The sequence below is a fragment of the Chinchilla lanigera genome, unplaced genomic scaffold (genome assembly GCF_000276665.1).
Source record: "Chinchilla lanigera isolate Chin_1 unplaced genomic scaffold, ChiLan1.0 scaffold00021, whole genome shotgun sequence".
Classification (NCBI taxonomy): Eukaryota; Metazoa; Chordata; class Mammalia; order Rodentia; family Chinchillidae; genus Chinchilla; species Chinchilla lanigera.
This window is the reverse complement of record NW_004955422.1, coordinates 13,119,671-13,136,771: the sequence shown is the minus strand read 5'-3', so window position 1 is coordinate 13,136,771 and position 17,101 is coordinate 13,119,671. Positions and strand designations below refer to the sequence as shown.

The 17,101-nt window shown below is 50.5% G+C and overlaps 2 protein-coding genes across 8 annotated transcripts in view; one reads left to right on the top strand and one right to left on the bottom strand.

The window, feature by feature from the left end:
- Window positions 1–17,101, top strand: part of Tcp11l1 (t-complex 11, testis-specific-like 1) — a 63,839-nt gene that overhangs the window by 24,852 nt on the left and 21,886 nt on the right. For 3 of the 7 annotated variants that reach the window (XM_013513981.1, XM_013513982.1, XM_013513983.1), the window contains exons 8-10: window positions 1,120–1,301; window positions 3,225–3,397; window positions 5,009–5,211. In XM_013513981.1, coding sequence (XP_013369435.1) covers window positions 1,120–1,301; window positions 3,225–3,397; window positions 5,009–5,211 — 558 coding nt within the window. Of the gene's footprint in view, window positions 1–1,119; window positions 1,302–3,224; window positions 3,398–5,008; window positions 6,469–15,002; window positions 15,155–17,101 lie in introns of those variants that run through there. The other 4 variants (XM_013513980.1, XM_013513984.1, XR_001233912.1 and 1 more) reach the window with 3 other exon arrangements.
- Window positions 12,498–17,101, bottom strand: part of Cstf3 (cleavage stimulation factor, 3' pre-RNA, subunit 3, 77kDa) — a 74,367-nt gene continuing 69,763 nt past the window's right edge. The window contains exons 18-21 of the mRNA XM_005384169.1: window positions 15,164–15,317; window positions 14,020–14,114; window positions 13,817–13,877; window positions 12,498–13,190 (exon numbers count right to left, since the gene is read on the bottom strand). Of these exons, the coding sequence (XP_005384226.1) occupies window positions 12,988–13,190; window positions 13,817–13,877; window positions 14,020–14,114; window positions 15,164–15,317 (513 nt within the window). The 3' untranslated portion in view covers window positions 12,498–12,987. The remainder of the gene's footprint in view (window positions 13,191–13,816; window positions 13,878–14,019; window positions 14,115–15,163; window positions 15,318–17,101) is intronic.

Below are 17,101 nucleotides of genomic sequence, written 5' to 3'. Positions count from 1 at the left end.
GTGAGGTCATAGAGGAGACCGACCCGGAGTCCTTCCGGCAGAGCTGTGTAACCTCGGTCTTCGGGGACAGTTTTACATCTGAGTAGAAGTTTCGGTCTGACCCCAAACAGTTAATGGCTTGACTGGGTCCTTAGAAGTCCAAGCGTGGAACCTGGAAGCACTCGGGTCTGAAGTGGGCGGCTCAGCCTCGCCGCTGTTCCTTTCCTCGCCGCAGCGGCTCTCTGGCGAGGCAGGCCCAGGGCTGTGTCACACGGGAGGCTCTGCGGGTGCTCGCCAGGCGCTGTCAGTCCGCTCCGAGGATCCGTTCCTTTCCCTTCCCAGGCCCTGAGCGCCTCCTTCCTGCAGGCTGCTGGGGGATGCCAGGGCGAGTGGGGGCAGGCTCTGCCCTCCCCGATGACTTCCTGTGGCTTGTTGGCGGCCGAGGAGGGTGCTGCACAGGACTTGGGAGCTTCCGTCAGAGAACGGGGACAGCTGCACAAACCGGGAGGAGTTGGTCGCCTTGGCTTTGTACCTCATTTCTCTTTCCTTTTTGATACTGTAACATCTCTCTGTCTATCTGTCTGTGCAGTACTGGGGATTGAGCCCAGGGCCTTTACACCGAGCCGGTCCCCTTCTTATGTTTTATTTTGAGACAGGACCTTGCTGTGTTGCCCAGCCTAGGCTTGAACTTGGGATCCTCCTGCCTCAGCGTCTGAGAGGGCTGGGGTTACAGCATGTGCGACCACACCCAGCAGCTCTTATTTACTGAGTATTGGCTCTGCCTGCCATGCCACATGCATGGCCTTTTTCATTTTTCGAAGATCCCAGAGAAGTAGGGTTACCCGTTTCACATAGCTGAGAGAGTGGAGGTCACGCTGTGTGGATGGTGGAGCTTGGATTTGCAGCCAGTCTGCCTCAGATCCTTCCTCAGTGTGCCTGTGGCCTCCGTCAGGAAGAGCGCGCTGAGAGAGGAGGGCAGTTCCTGCCCAGCTCGGCTCCCCAGCTCGGCTCCCCAGCTCGGCTCCCCAGCGACTCTAGCACTCCCCAGGGGACCGGCGGAATCGGAGCTGCACTGGGCCCTGCTGCCCTCTGCTGGCCGTTCGCGTCTCAGCGCAGCGATGTCCTCTGGTGTCGTTGCAGACAGTGCTGATGGACCAGGCGCGTTTCCAAGAGCTGCAACATGAGCTGGAGCAGCTGACGGTCCTGGGGGCCGTGCTGCTGGTCACGTTCAGCACGGCGGGCGCCGGCGTCTCCAGCCGGGCGGACTTCGCGGAGAGACTCAAGATGATCGTGAAGGTGCTGCTGACTGACATGCACCTGCCGTGAGTGTGGGGCTGGGTGGGAGTGGGCGGGCAGACCGGGCTCCCAGTGTCCCCGCCCTCGCCGCGCTTCCCCGCTGCAGACCGAGGGGCTCGCTCAGAGCCATGGCTCCGAGACAGAGTTGCTGGAGGGGTGGCGGGGCTCCAGGGTAGGGGCTTTCAGGTGTTCGTCCTCAGGGACTTGCACTTTGACCTAGTACTCATCTGCACACCTATGGGACTGCAAGGAAAGCCTCCCAAGACGGAACCTTCCCTAAGTCCCACATGCCCTGGTCTTTTCTACCCTATTCTGATTCCACTAAAAAAACAGACTCTGAATTGCTTTCACAATCAACTAGCAGTGAAAAACAGAGCCCTAGAGCCAGGCATTTGCTACGTACCTGTAGGCAGTACTTCGGAGGCTGAGGCAGGAGGATTGCCATGAGTTTGAAGCTAGCCTGAGCTATGTAGTGAGTTTAAGACCAGCCTGAACTACATAGTGATACCCTGTCTTCAAAAACAAAATAAAACAAAAAGCAGATCCCTAGAGAAACCCAGGTGATCAGCAGCCCACCCAAGAGTGGTCCGTTGCCTCCGTCAGAGCTGTTCAAGGGAAAATTCCTAGAAGAGATGAGCTTATTCCTCCAGGGGCAGAGAAGAGAGTCAGTTCCGCTCTTTGCGCATGCTCTTAGGGATCTGGCTGCGTCTCAACCCCCACCGTATCTAACAGATCGCATCTGTGCATGCGCACGTCACCGGCTGCTCTCAGCACAGCCCTGTTAGGATTTATAGCACTAAGAATCTTTTAGCAGGTGAGTGTGTGTTATTGAGGACTGAAGCCAGGGCCTTTGCACTGAGCTGCGTCCCTTCCCCCTACCCCCACCCCCCTTTTTTTTTACTTTTTCATTTGATACAGGGTCTCACTAAGTCACTGCGTTGCCTAGGTTGGGCTTCAACTTTTGATTCTCCTGCCTTAGCCTCCCAAACAGGGGTGCACCATCACACCTTGTTCAGAGAACGTTTTTAAATACTTCTGCATAAACTTTGTGTCTGCCAAGGCCCAGTTCAGAGGATTCCCTTGGGGAAGCATCTCCAGCCCTCTCAGGCTCACACGGAGGGATTTCCACAAAGTGGGGGTGTGTGAGTGCAGTGCAGTGTGTCACAGGTTGTGACTAGGGCTTGCCACAGCCCAGGAGGCTCTGCTCAGCTGAGGCCTAGCCTGAGGCCGGGGCGCAAGTGAAGCCCTGCCTGTCAGCGAGGTCCCCTGCCAGGAGAACTGCGCTGCCGCAGCCCCCGGGAGAGGCCCAGGCCGAGCACCCCGAGTTGGTGTCAGTGGAGGGCCCCCCCCCACACTCATTCCATGAAAGGACGAGACCCAGGACAAGCCTTCATACTGGTGCGTACTAAACATTTAGTAGCTGTTATTAAAGTGGCTGGAAATGAAATGATGTAAAATACCTGACAGCAGAAGGGTTCCCCACCACCAGTGGAGGAGCGTCTAAAGCCCCAGGGAATCAAGTGCTCATTTTTAAAAACTTCTGGGTATTCTCTTTTACAAGTAGTTACACACGCATATATTTCAAAACTCAAAAGGTCCTACAGGCTGTCCAGCGACGTTTCTTTCCCACTTGAGCTTTCCTGTGTCTTCCTCCAGAGCGGCCTTGGTCTCAAGATCCCCAGAAGTCCGTTCCTGCTGCCGACACGCCCTTTAAACCTTTCCTGCCCGCTTCTGTCCTTTCCCGCCCCTTCTGTCCTTGGAGCAGAGACAGGGAGAGTCCCTCGCGGTGTGCACAGCTTGGGAGGGAAGGTGCAGGGAACGCGGCCCCAGGTCCCCCTGACCCGGAGGCCGCGGTCAGCTGGCCGTGTGGCCTGGTCCGGGATGGCGCGGGCCCTTGCACCCGAACTTACCGGCCCTTCCCGCCCGGCTCCCTTCTGCCCCTGCCGCAGCTCCTTCCGCCTGGACGAGGCCCTGACCACCGTCGGGGAGAAAGTGTGCCAGGAGCTGAGCAGCTGCCTCGCGCTGTGTGGATCCCCCGCCTTATCCAGCGACAGGGAGACCGTGCTCAAGGGCCGGATCCAGGCCGTGGGCAGCCGCGACGACCCTGTCCGCAGGATCATGGGTGCGTGGGCAGTGGGGATGCGCAAGGGGGGCGTTCAGATGGGATGACGGGGCTGCCGGGGAGCACAGGGTGGGATGCATCATCACGCCATGCTCAGGGTGATTTCGAGGACGGACGAGTGACCAGACAGGCGTCACTGTCGTGAGGGTTCCAAGCCTGGAATCACGGGCCCTGGTTCAGATCCCACTGGAGCAGTCACCGAGGTGCGTGCGGGCGGCTTGCCGCCGTCTGGAAGGGGCAGTGCCGCCAGGCTGCCTGAGTGCGATCTGCAAAGCCCACACGGCCCGGTGCCCACAGTGAGGGCTCGGTGAATTGTAGCTGTTATTAACACAGCGGACAAATGTAAAATAAGCTAAAATAAAAAGTACCGTTAACTTCGCCAGGCACAGTGGCACAGTGCTGAGGTCCTGGCTACTCGGGGGGCTGAGGTGGGAAGGTTGCAAGTTCCACTTCCGGGAGCCTCAGAACCCAGTCGGTCCGGAACGGGTGTGCAGGGCGCAGCCGCCAGCAGTCTGGCCGTGCGCTGTGCACTCGGTGAGCGCTTGGCGCCCGGAGGAGACCCCGGCGCAGGCGCGGGGCATGCGGGTGAGGAGTCCCATTCAGGTCCGATCGCGGCACAGAACGTGCACGGGTGGATGCCGCTGTGACACCCATGAAGCGACACGTAACAGGTATTAATGATCAAAAAGGAGACAGAAAGGGTAGAAGTCCTCATTGTTTTTGTAATAAATCTGCAAGAAGCGGGGCTTGATGGATCCCCTCTAGCTGATGTGGCAACACAGGAGAGGGCCGAAGTGGGGCGAGGGGAACCCTCTGACTCGTCTGCCCAGATTGCCCCCCAACCCCCTTGGACCAGTGTCCGAAGGCTGCGCGCTCCTGTCTGCTGCACCGTCGCCTCCGACCGGGCAGCTGAGGAGTCTCCGCGGTGCCGGGTCTTTTTTCTTTTTCTGATCTTGCAATTCCTGCTTTATTTTTCCTTATTTGAATGCGATGTCCAGCAGCGGCGGAGGTCTGCTCTGCCTTGCTCTTCCTCCCTCCCTCCCTCCCGCGTCCACGGTGTGCTGAGCCCTGGGGCCGGGTCACCCCACAGGCCCTGCGCGGGCCGGAGGAGGGCAGGCTGAGCAGCCTAAGTACCGCTCCCACCTTGCAGACCTAAGCGGGAGAAGCCCTGCCGCCCGCGGACGTTCAGAGAGGCCCGGAGTACCAGGTGTGGGAGTGAGGGGCAGGTCTTCCCCGGGAGGTGGCGGGAGGTGGCGGCAAAGCTGGGAGCTGAGCCACGCGTGGTGGCGCACGCCTGTAATCCCAGCACTCGGGAGGCTGAGGCAGGAGGATCGTTGCGAGTTCGAGGCCAGCCTGGGCTACAAAGTGAGCTCAAGGCCAGCCTAGACTGCATAAGGAGACCCTGTCTCAAAAAGACCGGGGAAAAAAAAAAAAAAAAAGCTCGGAGCTGAGGCGCAACCAGAAGTCTGTGGAGTCACCGCGAATGAGCAACAGCTAATCACTTTTTTTTGCGGTACCCGGAGTGGAACCCAGGGCCTCACTCACACTTAGCAAATGCTCCGCCACTGCGAGGCCTCCCAGCCCCACTAATCACGTTCTTCTCCACCACAGAGTCCCGAATCCTGACCTTCTTGGAGACCTACCTGGCCTCGGGTCACCAGAAGCCATTGCCCGCAGTGCCCGGGGGCTTGGGGCCAGTTCACAAGGAGCTGGAGGAAGTTGCCGTGAAATTCGTCCGCCTGGTCAACTATAACAAGATGGTCTTCTGCCCCTACTACGACGCGATCCTCAGCAAACTCCTCCTCCGGTCCTAGCACGCAGGCGCCCCGCCGCGGTGTTGGTCCTGGCGGCGCACACCTGGGCTCAGCTCTGCGTCGCTCCGGGAAGCGGCTAAGGAGTACAGTTCTGTCAACAGCATTCATTCCAAGGGCAAGGATATTGTGTATCGCTGGTGAAAAGACTTGTTGAAGAAGGTACTGAATTCTATTTTGAGAGGTTGTATTTATGAGTGCAAGTTTACAAATCAAAGGAGCTTTTGGTTGAGTGTGATAGGTGACACTCAGCTTTTTAGCGGGTAACCGCTGTGTCGCCACTGTTACCCCATAGAGAGGGCAGTGGCCGCGTCCTCCCAAGGAGGCTGGGACCCGGCCCTGCGGCTGGGTGGTCTCCTGTCCGGCGGACCGTGCTGACCCCAGAGTCCAAGAGGCCAAGCCAGGACTTCACCTCCTGCCCCTCCCGCACAGAGCCGCAGTCCCCTTCCCCCCCGGGTATTTTGTGACAGAAGGGCAGTGTTTATAATCTCACACACACCTACTGCTTCCGCCACGCCTGGCCCAGCCAGGGCCCCGGAGCCCTTTTGTTTTAGAGCAGAGTTGATTTTGAAAAGCTTGTTCTGTTGCATTGAGGAGATAGTGCCCTGTTAAAGTGGTTGGCCAGTGTGGGCAAGGCCCTGGGTTCAATCCTTGGCACTTCAAAAAAAAGAGGGGAGAGAAAGAGATACACAAGCTGGGCACGGTGCACGCCTGTAGTGCTGTAGCCCCAGCTACTTGGGAGGCTGAGGCAAGAACGTGCTTTGAGCCCACGACTTCAGAGCCAGCCTGGGCAACATAGAGACTGTCTCAAATGAAGCGTATTCTTTTTTACAGGATTCCTGTACCTGAACTGGGTGATAGCAGTTCAGTCCTAGGAGAGCTAAAGAAAGGAATTTCTTTTACTTGTTAGCCTGGCAAGTGAGGGGGGAAATTTTGAAGATGTGTTTTTATGTGTATACATACATATACGTATATGGACATACAATTTAATGTAATAAATGTCTGAAGTTTCTTTATTGAAAAATTCACTGTGATATAATATACAGATGCATTGACTGAATTTGAATTCTGGACCTAGATCGAAATATTTTTAGGTAAAATAGCCCAGTCTCACTAATCTAGATGGGAAGTCTTAAAATAACCCCTGGTGTTTGGATAGTAATTTCCAAGAACTTCAGTGACCAGTATTCCTGACATGTTCTGTGACTGTAATTTGAATCTTACAGGTGATCTGCTAAAAAAATAAATGAAATGTGTACACATGTGTGTGTGTGTTAGACCAGGGATAGAAGAAGCAGAGCCATGAGCCTTTGGGGTGATCTCACCCGCCAGGACTGTGAGGAGTGGAATACCGTGGCGATCCCTGTATGAATGCCCACGGGCGGGCGGGGAGTGAAAGGGCGAGAATGTTTGTCCTCCGACTGTCCAGGGTGCCTGGCTGGACGAGAGCGAATGGCCACGGTGCATGTGGTCTCTCCGAATAGGTGCTACCGACTGGACGCTAATGCTGCCTTTTCCTCATGCTCGGAAGTGTGTGCTGCATGGTCACCATGTGGTCAGAAGGTCATCAAGTTTGGACGTAAGGAGAGATTTTCCCTGATTTTTTAGGATACAGGTTTAGCAAGAAAGACACAAAGTCACTCAGCAGGACTGGGGTCGCAGCTCAGCGGTGTAGCACAGGGTGCTGGCCTAACGTGTGTGAAGCCTTGGATTTTGAGACTAAGCACTGGGGGAAAGAAGGCATTCAGTTATAAGAGCACATGAAGACTTCTGGATAAAAAAGAAGAAACTTGGAAGCGATTTCAAAAGGGTCCCAGGAAGACCAGAAGCTATTCCTGAACAACCAGGAACAAGCAGCTACATTTCACTGTGGTGATTTTGGTTTTTTGTTTTTGTTTTTGTTTTTGTTTTTTTTGAGATAGGGTTTCACTATGTAGTCCACGCTGGTCTTGCACTCACAATGCAGCCCAGGCTGGCCTCGAACTTGGCAGTGGTCCTCTTGCCTAAGCCTCCTGAGATCTGGAATTGCAGGCATGCACCACCACACATGGCTGATTTTGGTTTTGGAAGGAAGGCTAGTTATCTGAGAGATTATTTCTGATTTTATTTTTGTCTAGAGCCTCACTCGTTTGCTTTGTTGTTACTTCAGAGAGGCAGGTGGGTGGCTTGTGGATTGTCAGCAGTCACCGGTATCCGCAGGTTTGAATCGCTCTTCTCACGCAGCGAGTCCCGTCTCAGGAAGGCGACGCCGGCTGCCTCCTTCTTCATTGAAATTTCTCTCTTTGCTCTCCCCATGGGCTGCAGTTCTGGCTTCAGCTCCTTCCCGGGTCCAGGGGACCCGCTTCCCTCCTCCTTCTCTTCCTCACATTGCTGTGTTCTGGTGTCTGGACAGCAGCTGTCAGAGAGGCTCTTTCTCCACTGCTCACCACCCCGCCATCATCCCGGAAGTCTGTCGGAACAAGCACTAAAAGCTGGTTGGGTTGTCCTCCAGAAGATGGGTATTACAACAGTACAGGTCAAAGTGAGGACACAGGTACTCTGAGGTTTCAGACCCAGTAGTATCACACTGTGTTCTGCTTAGGTAATGCTGGAATTGCTGATGGTGCCAGGGTTTGTACAGAGGACTTGGGTCTGGTTGTAGGAGCTCAGGGAGAGACTATGTGGAAGCCGGTGAACCATGAGATTACTTCTAATCTACAGTGATACGGCAGGTTTAAAAAGGAGAGGCAGATAAGATGTAGCTTTAGGTCCCCGGAGAATCTGGGGTCACTGGACACCGGCAGACAGGCCATAATGTAGGTGAAAGTACTGAAGAAAAAAGAAATCGATCCTGTACAATCAGTTCAAGGGCCCTTCTGGATCACTGCCTTGGCGGGGAGCTCTATCTGCGGCCTCTGTGCTTATTGGCGAGGGAACGGGGATCCAGAGCCAAGAAGCCTGGTCGCCCCGGGGCAGCGTGCTGCCGGCCTAGACTGCGTGGCGGCTCTTGCTCACCTCCAAGGACGGGAGTGTCACCCAGCTGCACAGGGGTAGCAACCCTCGGACACCACCTCCCGCAGCACTCTTCCTGAATCTCAGACTTTTCCTTTGCTAAGAGTTAATTCTTGCCCAGGAATATAGCTCAGTGCAACAAACGCCTGCTTAGCAAGCACAAGGTCCTGAGTTCAATCCCCAGTACCGCAGAAAAAAAAAAAAAGAGTTAATTCTTACAAGCTGCTTTCCCTCATGGGTTCCAAAGTGGCCGGCACTGAGTGTGGGCAGCTGGAATCTTGGTGCTTGTCGAGTGAGTGGTGTCATGGCCTCTCCGCCGTGCCCGCCTCTGTGCTCACCGCCAGAGTTCCTCCGCCAGCACGAGCCAAGCGCGGAGCTTCTTGGAAACAGTACGCAGAGTCACAGTGTTGGTGTTGAATGGTTTCGTTCTTGCTCTGTGAAGACAAGTGAGCTGTTGTTCTCCGGGTCTCAGCCTTGTCACCGAGGGCCAGGAAAATCCACTCAGTTCGGTTATTACTCAGGCGGTGTTATGAAGCATGCACTGGAGACGTTCCCCTGCAGCTCTCTCTCCAAGACAAAGTATTTGGGAGTAGTCCTTCCTCTGAATTAAGTTGGTTCGTGTACTTCGTAATGATGAGGTTTGACCTGGTTTTCTGCCGAACAGTTTCGTGGAGACAAGCGTCTTTCCAGAGACTGCTGCTTGGGTGGCGCCGGACCGCAGGTGGAGGGGGCTGGGCGCCGGGGGAGCCGGGCCAGCAACGCTGGGCCTCTCGGCTTCAGAGGGTGAAGGACGGGTGGGAGAGCAGCAATTACTGCTTCGCTGGCTCCCCGTTGGGTGGTGGATTCTCAGTCAAGGCATTTGGAAAGTTCATTTGTCAGAAAGTGGGCTGCGCAAGGTGATTGTGTATAATAGTCAGCTGTAAATACTTCGCAAGCCCAAACTGTGCTGATAACATGTCCTGCTAATTGAATGTAGTAGGTAGATACATACCGATTTTTTCTCTATGAGGAAAAGTTGCTGAAAGGCTTAAATAGGCCTATCAAGGTCCTCTGAATCAGGACCTTGTGCATAGTCCTACTATGACTGAATGTTAGAATTCAGAATTACTAGGGAGCTATTCTGATTCAGCAGTTCTCTTTTTTTGGAGGTGCTAAATTCATTACTTTCCTGGTGTTTTAAAGGAACTAGGTGTTTTCTTTTGTGACCTTTTGACATATTGTTTACATATAACGTTGCCTGGCATGGTGGTGCATGCCTGTAACCCCAGCACTCGGGAGGCTGAGGCAGGAGGATCGTTGAGAGTTCGAGACCAGCCTGGGCTACAGAGTAAGCTCAAGGCCAGCCTGAACTGCATAGCAAGACCCTGTCTCAAAAAGACAAAAATAAAACAAAACAAATATATGTATAACGTTATTTTTGATTATTTATTTATTTATGTATTTATTGAGATAGAATGGTAGAGGAGAAAGACTGGGAGCTGTTAAGAGACCATGGATCTTACCCAAAAAAGGAGACAGACAGACAAGGAGTCTGATCTATTTTGCACAAGCATTTTGGACACCTATTGTTATGGTTTATGTCTTTGTGTCCTCTCCAAAGCCTCATGCGACCATGGGGCAGGCTTTTAGAGTTGAATAATTGTGGGTGTGAGAGCTACACCCGCCCTGGGGTGGATAGTTTGCATATGTAAGGGAGAGGAAAAGAGTGCTTGGGGGCATTCCTCCCCCATTCCGCCCTGGTATGTGCTTGCAGCTTAGCTGTGTTCTGCCGTCCTGAGCTGCAGCTCTTTGCCATGTGCCACTCTGCCTTATAATCTGCCAAGTACGGACTGAAACTTCCACAAACTGTAAGCGAAATAAACCTTTCCTTCCTTCATTTTGGGCGTCAGGTATTTTGTCCCAGCAACGAGAAAAAAGTAACCAAGGCACCTATAAAATGAAAGGACTGGCCAGGTGTGGTGGTGCACACCTATAATTCAGCATTCTGGGAGGCTGAGGTGGGAGGATTGCAAGTTCAAGCCCACTCTGGGAAATCAAGCGATTTAGCAAGACCTTGTCTCAAAATTTAGAAAGGAAGCGGGTGTGTGCTGTGGATGTAGCTTCTTGAAAGTCGTGGGTTTAATCCCCGGTACTTAAAAAAAGAAAAAGACTAATGATCTTTAAGGCCCTTTCTAGTTCTGACATTCAGTAGTATGTGGTGGGATTATGCACAATCTGGACTTAAAGGAAGATCTGGGTTGGGTTCTCTTTCTTTCTTGTCTTTTTTTACCAGTTGTAGCTACTGGCCTAGTCCACTCACTGGTGGTGGGCCTATGGCCGCGTGTTTCTTTATCATCAGAAGCTCTAAAAGGTTCCCGTTCACCATCGCTGTCCTGGTGTTCTCCTGTAGCTTCCTCTGTAAAACAGAACACCGCAGACACAGCCGATTGTGTGTGGTAACGGAGTTAGTTGGAAAAGGGCTGTAAATTGCTTCACCAATAGTAAAGGAGCACGTAACGCTGTACCAGTGGTGCACATCTGCTTCAGTGACAGATCGGCCTCCTTCAGCAGAGCGGGTTTTCTCCACCCTCTCCCGAGTCACCTCTTCTGCACTGGATCTGCGATCTCACCTTCCCTTACCTCCTGACCGCCCCTCTGCCGTGACTTTCTCATCTCTACTCCCACATTACGCATTTGAACATTCATTTGAATGACCCATGGGTTTTGAAACCCGAAGGCACAGTCTCATTTAAAAACAATCAAAATAAATAACAGTGGCATTTGCAATTGTGTACTTATATTGGATTTTGCATTATATAATTTAACCGCCTTTTTACTCGTATTCAAAGCAACTCCACAGGGTAGGGAAGGACATAACCTTTAATCGAAGTTAAGCTCTAAGCCATTTATTAACCTATCAGATGCTCACTGGTACATTTAGAAATAGCCTGAGTCCTAGGAAATAAGTGCATTAGGCTAAACAAACAGAGCTTTGTTTGTTTGTGTGGGGTTTTGTTACATCACACTTACGTGTATCACCTTCTGAACCTGAGGCCAAGAACTGGGCTGTGGGCCTGGCCTGACGACCCACACGATTTTGAAATGCATTTGTCTGGCACTAGTCAGATTTCACTTCACTTAAGCCTAACCATTTCTAAGTTTGTTTTAGCTGAACTAAACATTGAGAACTTCTACATGCAACCATTTTTTTGTTGCTGTTTGTTTTGTCTTTTTTTTCCCCCGGTACCAGGAATCGAATTCACAACCTTGCGCTTGCTAGGCAGATGCTGTGCCGCTGAGCTAAGTCCCCGGCCCTACATGCAACTTTTGACTAGAAAGTAATCTTAAATTATTATTTTTCTTTTTTGAAACAGGGTCTCCCTGTGTAGCCTAGGTTGGCCTCAAACTCATGGCAATCCTCCTGCTTCAGCCTCCCAAGTGCTGGCATTACAGGCATGTGCCAGTCTCCTTAAAATTGAAGTAACACTCCTCCAGGTTTTTCCTCTTACTCATGTTACCTTTGCTTTTTAAAGTACTGTCTTTCTTATGCTCAAAACAGAACTTTCTCTTGTTTGTTTTTTGGGGGCAGGGATGGTCTTGTATGTGATTCAGGCTGGCCTAAAACTCACAACAGTCCTCCTATCTCAGCCTCCCAAGTGCTGGGATTATAGGTGTGTGCTGCTGCGGGCAAAGAAGGGTCAGTGGTCAGACAGAAAAGTTAGTTTTATAAACAACTGTTTTCTTTACTTTTGTATACTGTTTTTGAGATAGGGTCTTGGTGTCTTGCCCAGGCTAGCTCAAGTGGTCCTCCTGCCTCAGCCTACCACACCCACTTTATGTTGCTTCTTTTTGGAGACAGGGTCTTATATAGTCCAGCCTGGCCTTGAACTCAGTATGGAGCCCAGGCTGGCCTCAAACTTGCGCCACTCCTGCCTCAGCCTCCCAAATGCTGGAATTACAGTGCCACCACATTCATCATTTTCAAGAGATGAAAGATGAAATATCTCAATCTGCCTCAGATTTTATTAGGGAAAATGCATTCTATGTGATGATTTCTGCAGTTTAATTTGCCTACTAAAAGTTTTTTGGGGACTGTGTAGCTCAGTGGTAGAGTACTTGCACATGGAAAAAAAAAAAAAAAAAAGAAAATCTGTATTAATAGAGACCAGGAAAGGACATGAGAATGAATGTATATATATATTAAGTACACGATGACTTCTCCTTGTAGTGTTGCTGTTTATTTTCAATGCTGTTGGCTGATTTATACGAAGTAGCTATGGTAAATAAAATCTGGATGAAAGATACCCAAGGACGCATGATGTTTTTGAGATCCTTTTATTTTTTAAAGGACTGTTTCAAAATTTTAAACTACAAAACAGACTCCATACATTCTGCCATAAATAAAAACAAACAATAAGGCAGGACTCTACATAAGCAAACTGAGAACAACTGTTTTTCAGCAAATGTGCTAAAATGCTTTACAATCATAAGCCATCCAGTTTTTAAAATAAAACTGTGGAAACTCTCAAATCTTGAGTCGGCACGGACAACACACCCTTGAGAAACGTGGTTCTGCCATTCTGTACTGTTCTCAGAGTTCCGAAAACCTAGTCCTGCTCAGAGCGTAGGTCTGTTCCATATTCTAAAATTCACACAGGTTTTTTTTCAAGAACCATATGATAGAGGCACCAATGACAATACAGCTTTGCTTCCAAGAACCTTGTAACAAAGCATTGTCTCTTAAACATATGACTTCAGAGGCAAAAGGGAATCCTGCAAGAGTTCTCAGAGGCGGCTGCCGGGCCGGCCTCACCGGATTCGCTTCTGCTGCCGGGCTCTGTAAATGTCATGAACGGGGGGCACCACGGCTCCCTTCTCTTCATCTTCATCCGAATCCTCGTTGGGCCTCTTGACAGCCTTGGTGAGCACCGCGTTACTCTCCACGGGGCCGTTGCCTTCCACGGCCAGCTCTGGGGCGCCCCCAGTGATGATCCTCACGGCTTCTTCCACAGCTGGGGCAAAGAACACAGGACGGGCACATGCTTAACATGACGCTGCTGGGAAGGAGCGTGCGCTCTACTTTGGGGACTGTACAGCTCGTCTCAGAGCCTACTGTTAGCAAGCATGGGACAGGGAGCGTTACTTACACTAACTTAAAGGACAAAAGCTGCTGTTAAAACCAATACGATTATTTTCATAAGCTGGATAGGACAGCGCTTATTCACTTATATAGAAAAAATAAACCTTTAAAACAAATTGTTGAAATGGTGGTCCTGGTGGGGATTTAACCTAGCGCCTTCACTGGGTTACATCCCGAGCCCTTTTATTTTTATTGTGAGATGGTCTCACTGAGTCACTAAACTGCCTACGTTGGGCAGAGCGCTGGATTACAGGCGTGCGCCACCACTCCCGGCTAAAGATAAGCTCTAGTAACTTCGCGCTTTGTGGACTTAGAAGATGAGCCAGCCTGTCTCTGCTGAAGAAGCTTGGCTCATTGCTGGGTTTCACTGGGCTTCTGTACACTGTACAACCAACACTGGCTGGTTTTGAAGACTTTAGTGGCAAAGGATAGCAAGTGTTTTCTGCCTCGGACACGGGAAGTGATTTAAACACTGAAAACGGAGCTCTCGTTACTCACTATTTGGTATCTTGCATCTTCGGAAAATTTCCATCAGTTCATCCACTTGTACGAAAGGACCCTATTTGGACACAAAATTTACTCAGTTATCTGACAAATGAAAATAGCAGTACTTTTATGCTTCTTATTACACAAGAGAAAAAGCACACCATCCCTGCGCCCCTCAGCTAGAGCCAGGCCCTATCATGAAAACAGTAACAAACCTGGAAGCAGATAGGAGGGGGGAGAAGTTTCATCAAAACCACAGCTGCAGGCGGCACCGGAAACACTCCTCCAGGGACAGGGTGTAAACCTGGGGCTGTGAGAGGAGACACAAGCGAGAGTTAACGGAAGGAAGAGTTGCTTTGCAGGAAAAGCTAAGGTTCAGTAACGTGTGCGTAACGGTTTTCTCTCTCTGTGGACGTTTTAAAAGGCTTCCAGTGCTGTAAGTGCTGGCCTCACTCACATGGGTGAGACTGGGAATGGTCCCGAGGCCAGGGCCGCTGGGAAGCAGAGAAGCAGACCAGAGACTCTGTACAGCAAACCAGCGCGGCACTGGAGAAAGCTTCTGGCTCGGACTGTTTCAGAGCTGCACACACCATCTGTTTAGGAATCCTGTTTTGTTGGTTCAGTACTGAAGATAGAACCCAGGGCCTTTACAGGGCGCTACATCCCCGGTTTCCTGCCTCTCTCGTTTTAATTTAGTTTGTTTCTTTTGAGACAAAGTCTCACTATTTAGTTTAGATGGCCTAGAACTCACTATGTAGCCCAGGCTGGCCTCAAACTCATGGGGAGCCTCCTGCTTCAGCCTCCTGAGTGCTGGGATAACAGGTGTGCACCACGACGCCCAGCTTTATTGTTTGAGGCAGGTCTTGTTAAGTCACTAAGTTGCCTGAGCTAGGCTCAAAACCTCACCTGGTTTAAGAAGCCTGCTTAAACTCAGGTTATTCAGTAGCACATTTAATCAGAAGAGGTCTGTTCAAAAAGGACCTACATGGGCTACTAACCATTAGTATTTATAAACTCAATACCAATAAGTGTACTGTCACTGAAATAAGTTTCTAAGTGTTCAGTAAGTCACTGAAATAAATTTCTAACTGTTCAAGTATTATTTACACATAGCAGCATTTCTGAAAACAGTCTGAAGTATCACCTCCAAAATGGTGAAGGGAACATTGACCACTGAGAGTTCTGTTTTGCTTTTTAGGACGTTCTTAGGTCATCTGGCTCAAAGATTACTGCCAAGTCACTCATCACAGTGACCCTAAGTCTAAACCTACAATGGAAAGGCCACGTTACCTGCCCCTCCCACCCTGGATTTAAATCAACAAACTGAAGCCTCAGTACTGATCTGAAGTCATGGCTTACGTGCTAAATGTCGTGGCTGGAATGGAATCATCTGCTGGGTGTCTGGTTTGGGGTATTCTGGTTTTCTATCCACTTCATCTTTCAGAACAGGCACTATAGAAGGAGCTACAACTGGATCTGGAATTATAGCTGCTAACTTAGCACGGGAGACATCCTGAAAATGCAGAACAGAAGAATGCTGAACTTGGGAGACTCTTGTAGAGTCTAACTGCGCAGTTGTACAGGCTTGGAGATACCGTGAGAATAACTGGGTTGAAACCTCAGGGAGAGAATGGAGAAGGATGAACAAGACCTTCATGATGGTAAAGATGAAGACTTGCTCTCTTGTAATCTTATCCCAGCCCTGGCCGTCACCAGGCGGGACCTTTGTCGGCCAGATACACGCTTTTGTGGGAGAAATCGTAACGCTGGGCCCTACCTATCATGGGTAGGATGATTTGGAGAAAAATCAGGATTTTTAGAAGCACTTTTGATACCTCCCTTCCGCTGGCATCCAACAGCGTCTGTCAGTGTCCTTACATGAAGAAGCTGGACTCTGCAGTCCTGCGTCACAAGGGTACATAAGGCCAACCGATTTCACTCGTGCAGTGAAGAGTGCCAGAATATTGTTACGGGAGGAAGGAGCGTACAGCACGCTGAGCAGCACTCTCTGTTGGGCAGTTTTAGCCGTTTACCGCGTCCCTCGTTTGCTGGGGCAGGCAGCGGCACCTCCACCTTGTAGAGGGGACTGAAGAAGCTCACACCGCTCATAGGAAGGAGCGGGTGGGTTGGGAGCCCAGCCTCAGCCCAGCCCAGAATCGACCTTCAGTACATGAGCAGCGGCTGACAGCTCTCCAAGGGTCATCAAAGGAACACCATAGTCGCTGCTAACGAGGCCTTATCCCATTTCGTTTTCTCCAAATTTGCTCAAATATAGCTGGCGATACCTGCTCTTACAGGGGCAGAGCTGCGCGAGCAGGCACACTGGGCCTTGCGTTTATCTTTCTCCCGCGCACCCCCCCAGCCACCCCACACAGGGAAGCAGCCTAATTCTTCCCAAATAAACCGAAGAGTAGAAATATAAAAACAAGATCGAAAACACATATTCAAGACGCAGTTCTACTTGGAAATCGCAAAACTTATTTTCATTAACCTTAATTTCTACTTTTATCTTGGAAAACTTTAGCCTTTTCTAATAATTCCACAAAATAGTCTTAAAATGTCTTTGGCTTTTCACTGAGAAGCGGACTAGAAGCAGAAACCGCCCATTTCTAAGCAGTAACCCCCTGAATACTAGGAATTCCTTGGTTCAGAATAAGAATCTAGGACTGAAATAGAACTGGAGCTTCCATTAAGCAAAAAATGTCAAGTTAAATTATGAGTAGTTTGCTAAGGTTTTATTTTGTTTGTTTTTATTTATTTGTTTGTTTTTGGCTTTTGGAGACAGCTCATCTGCGTAGTTCAGCTGAATTTGAACTCACTATGGACTTGAACCCAGGCTGCCCTCAAACTCCCAGCAATCCTCCTGCCTCAGCCTCCTGAGTGCTAGGATACAGGTTATGCAACACCGTACCCAACTTCTAAGTTTTTAACGTAGTTCAGACACAGTTGAGACTCGGGCCAAAAGAGGGCAGTGAGGAAAAGAAGAACGATGGTAAAGGACATGCTAATGCTAGCTGGCTTAAAGGGGCCAGCCAGGGTTTCTTATGTTCATATATTCCCTTTGGATTTCCACCATGGCCTTTGTTTATGTGAGACAGAAATATCCACAAGTAATAGAACAGTGGTTTTCTCTTCTTTTGTCTTTTTGAGACAGGATTTTGTTATGGAGTTCAGGCTGCCCTGGAACTCACTTTGTAGCCTAGGCTGGCCTCAAAGACACAATGATCTTCCTGACTCAGCCTCCTGAGTGCTGGGATTATAGGCGTGCACCACCTCCCCTGGCAGAACAGTGGTTTT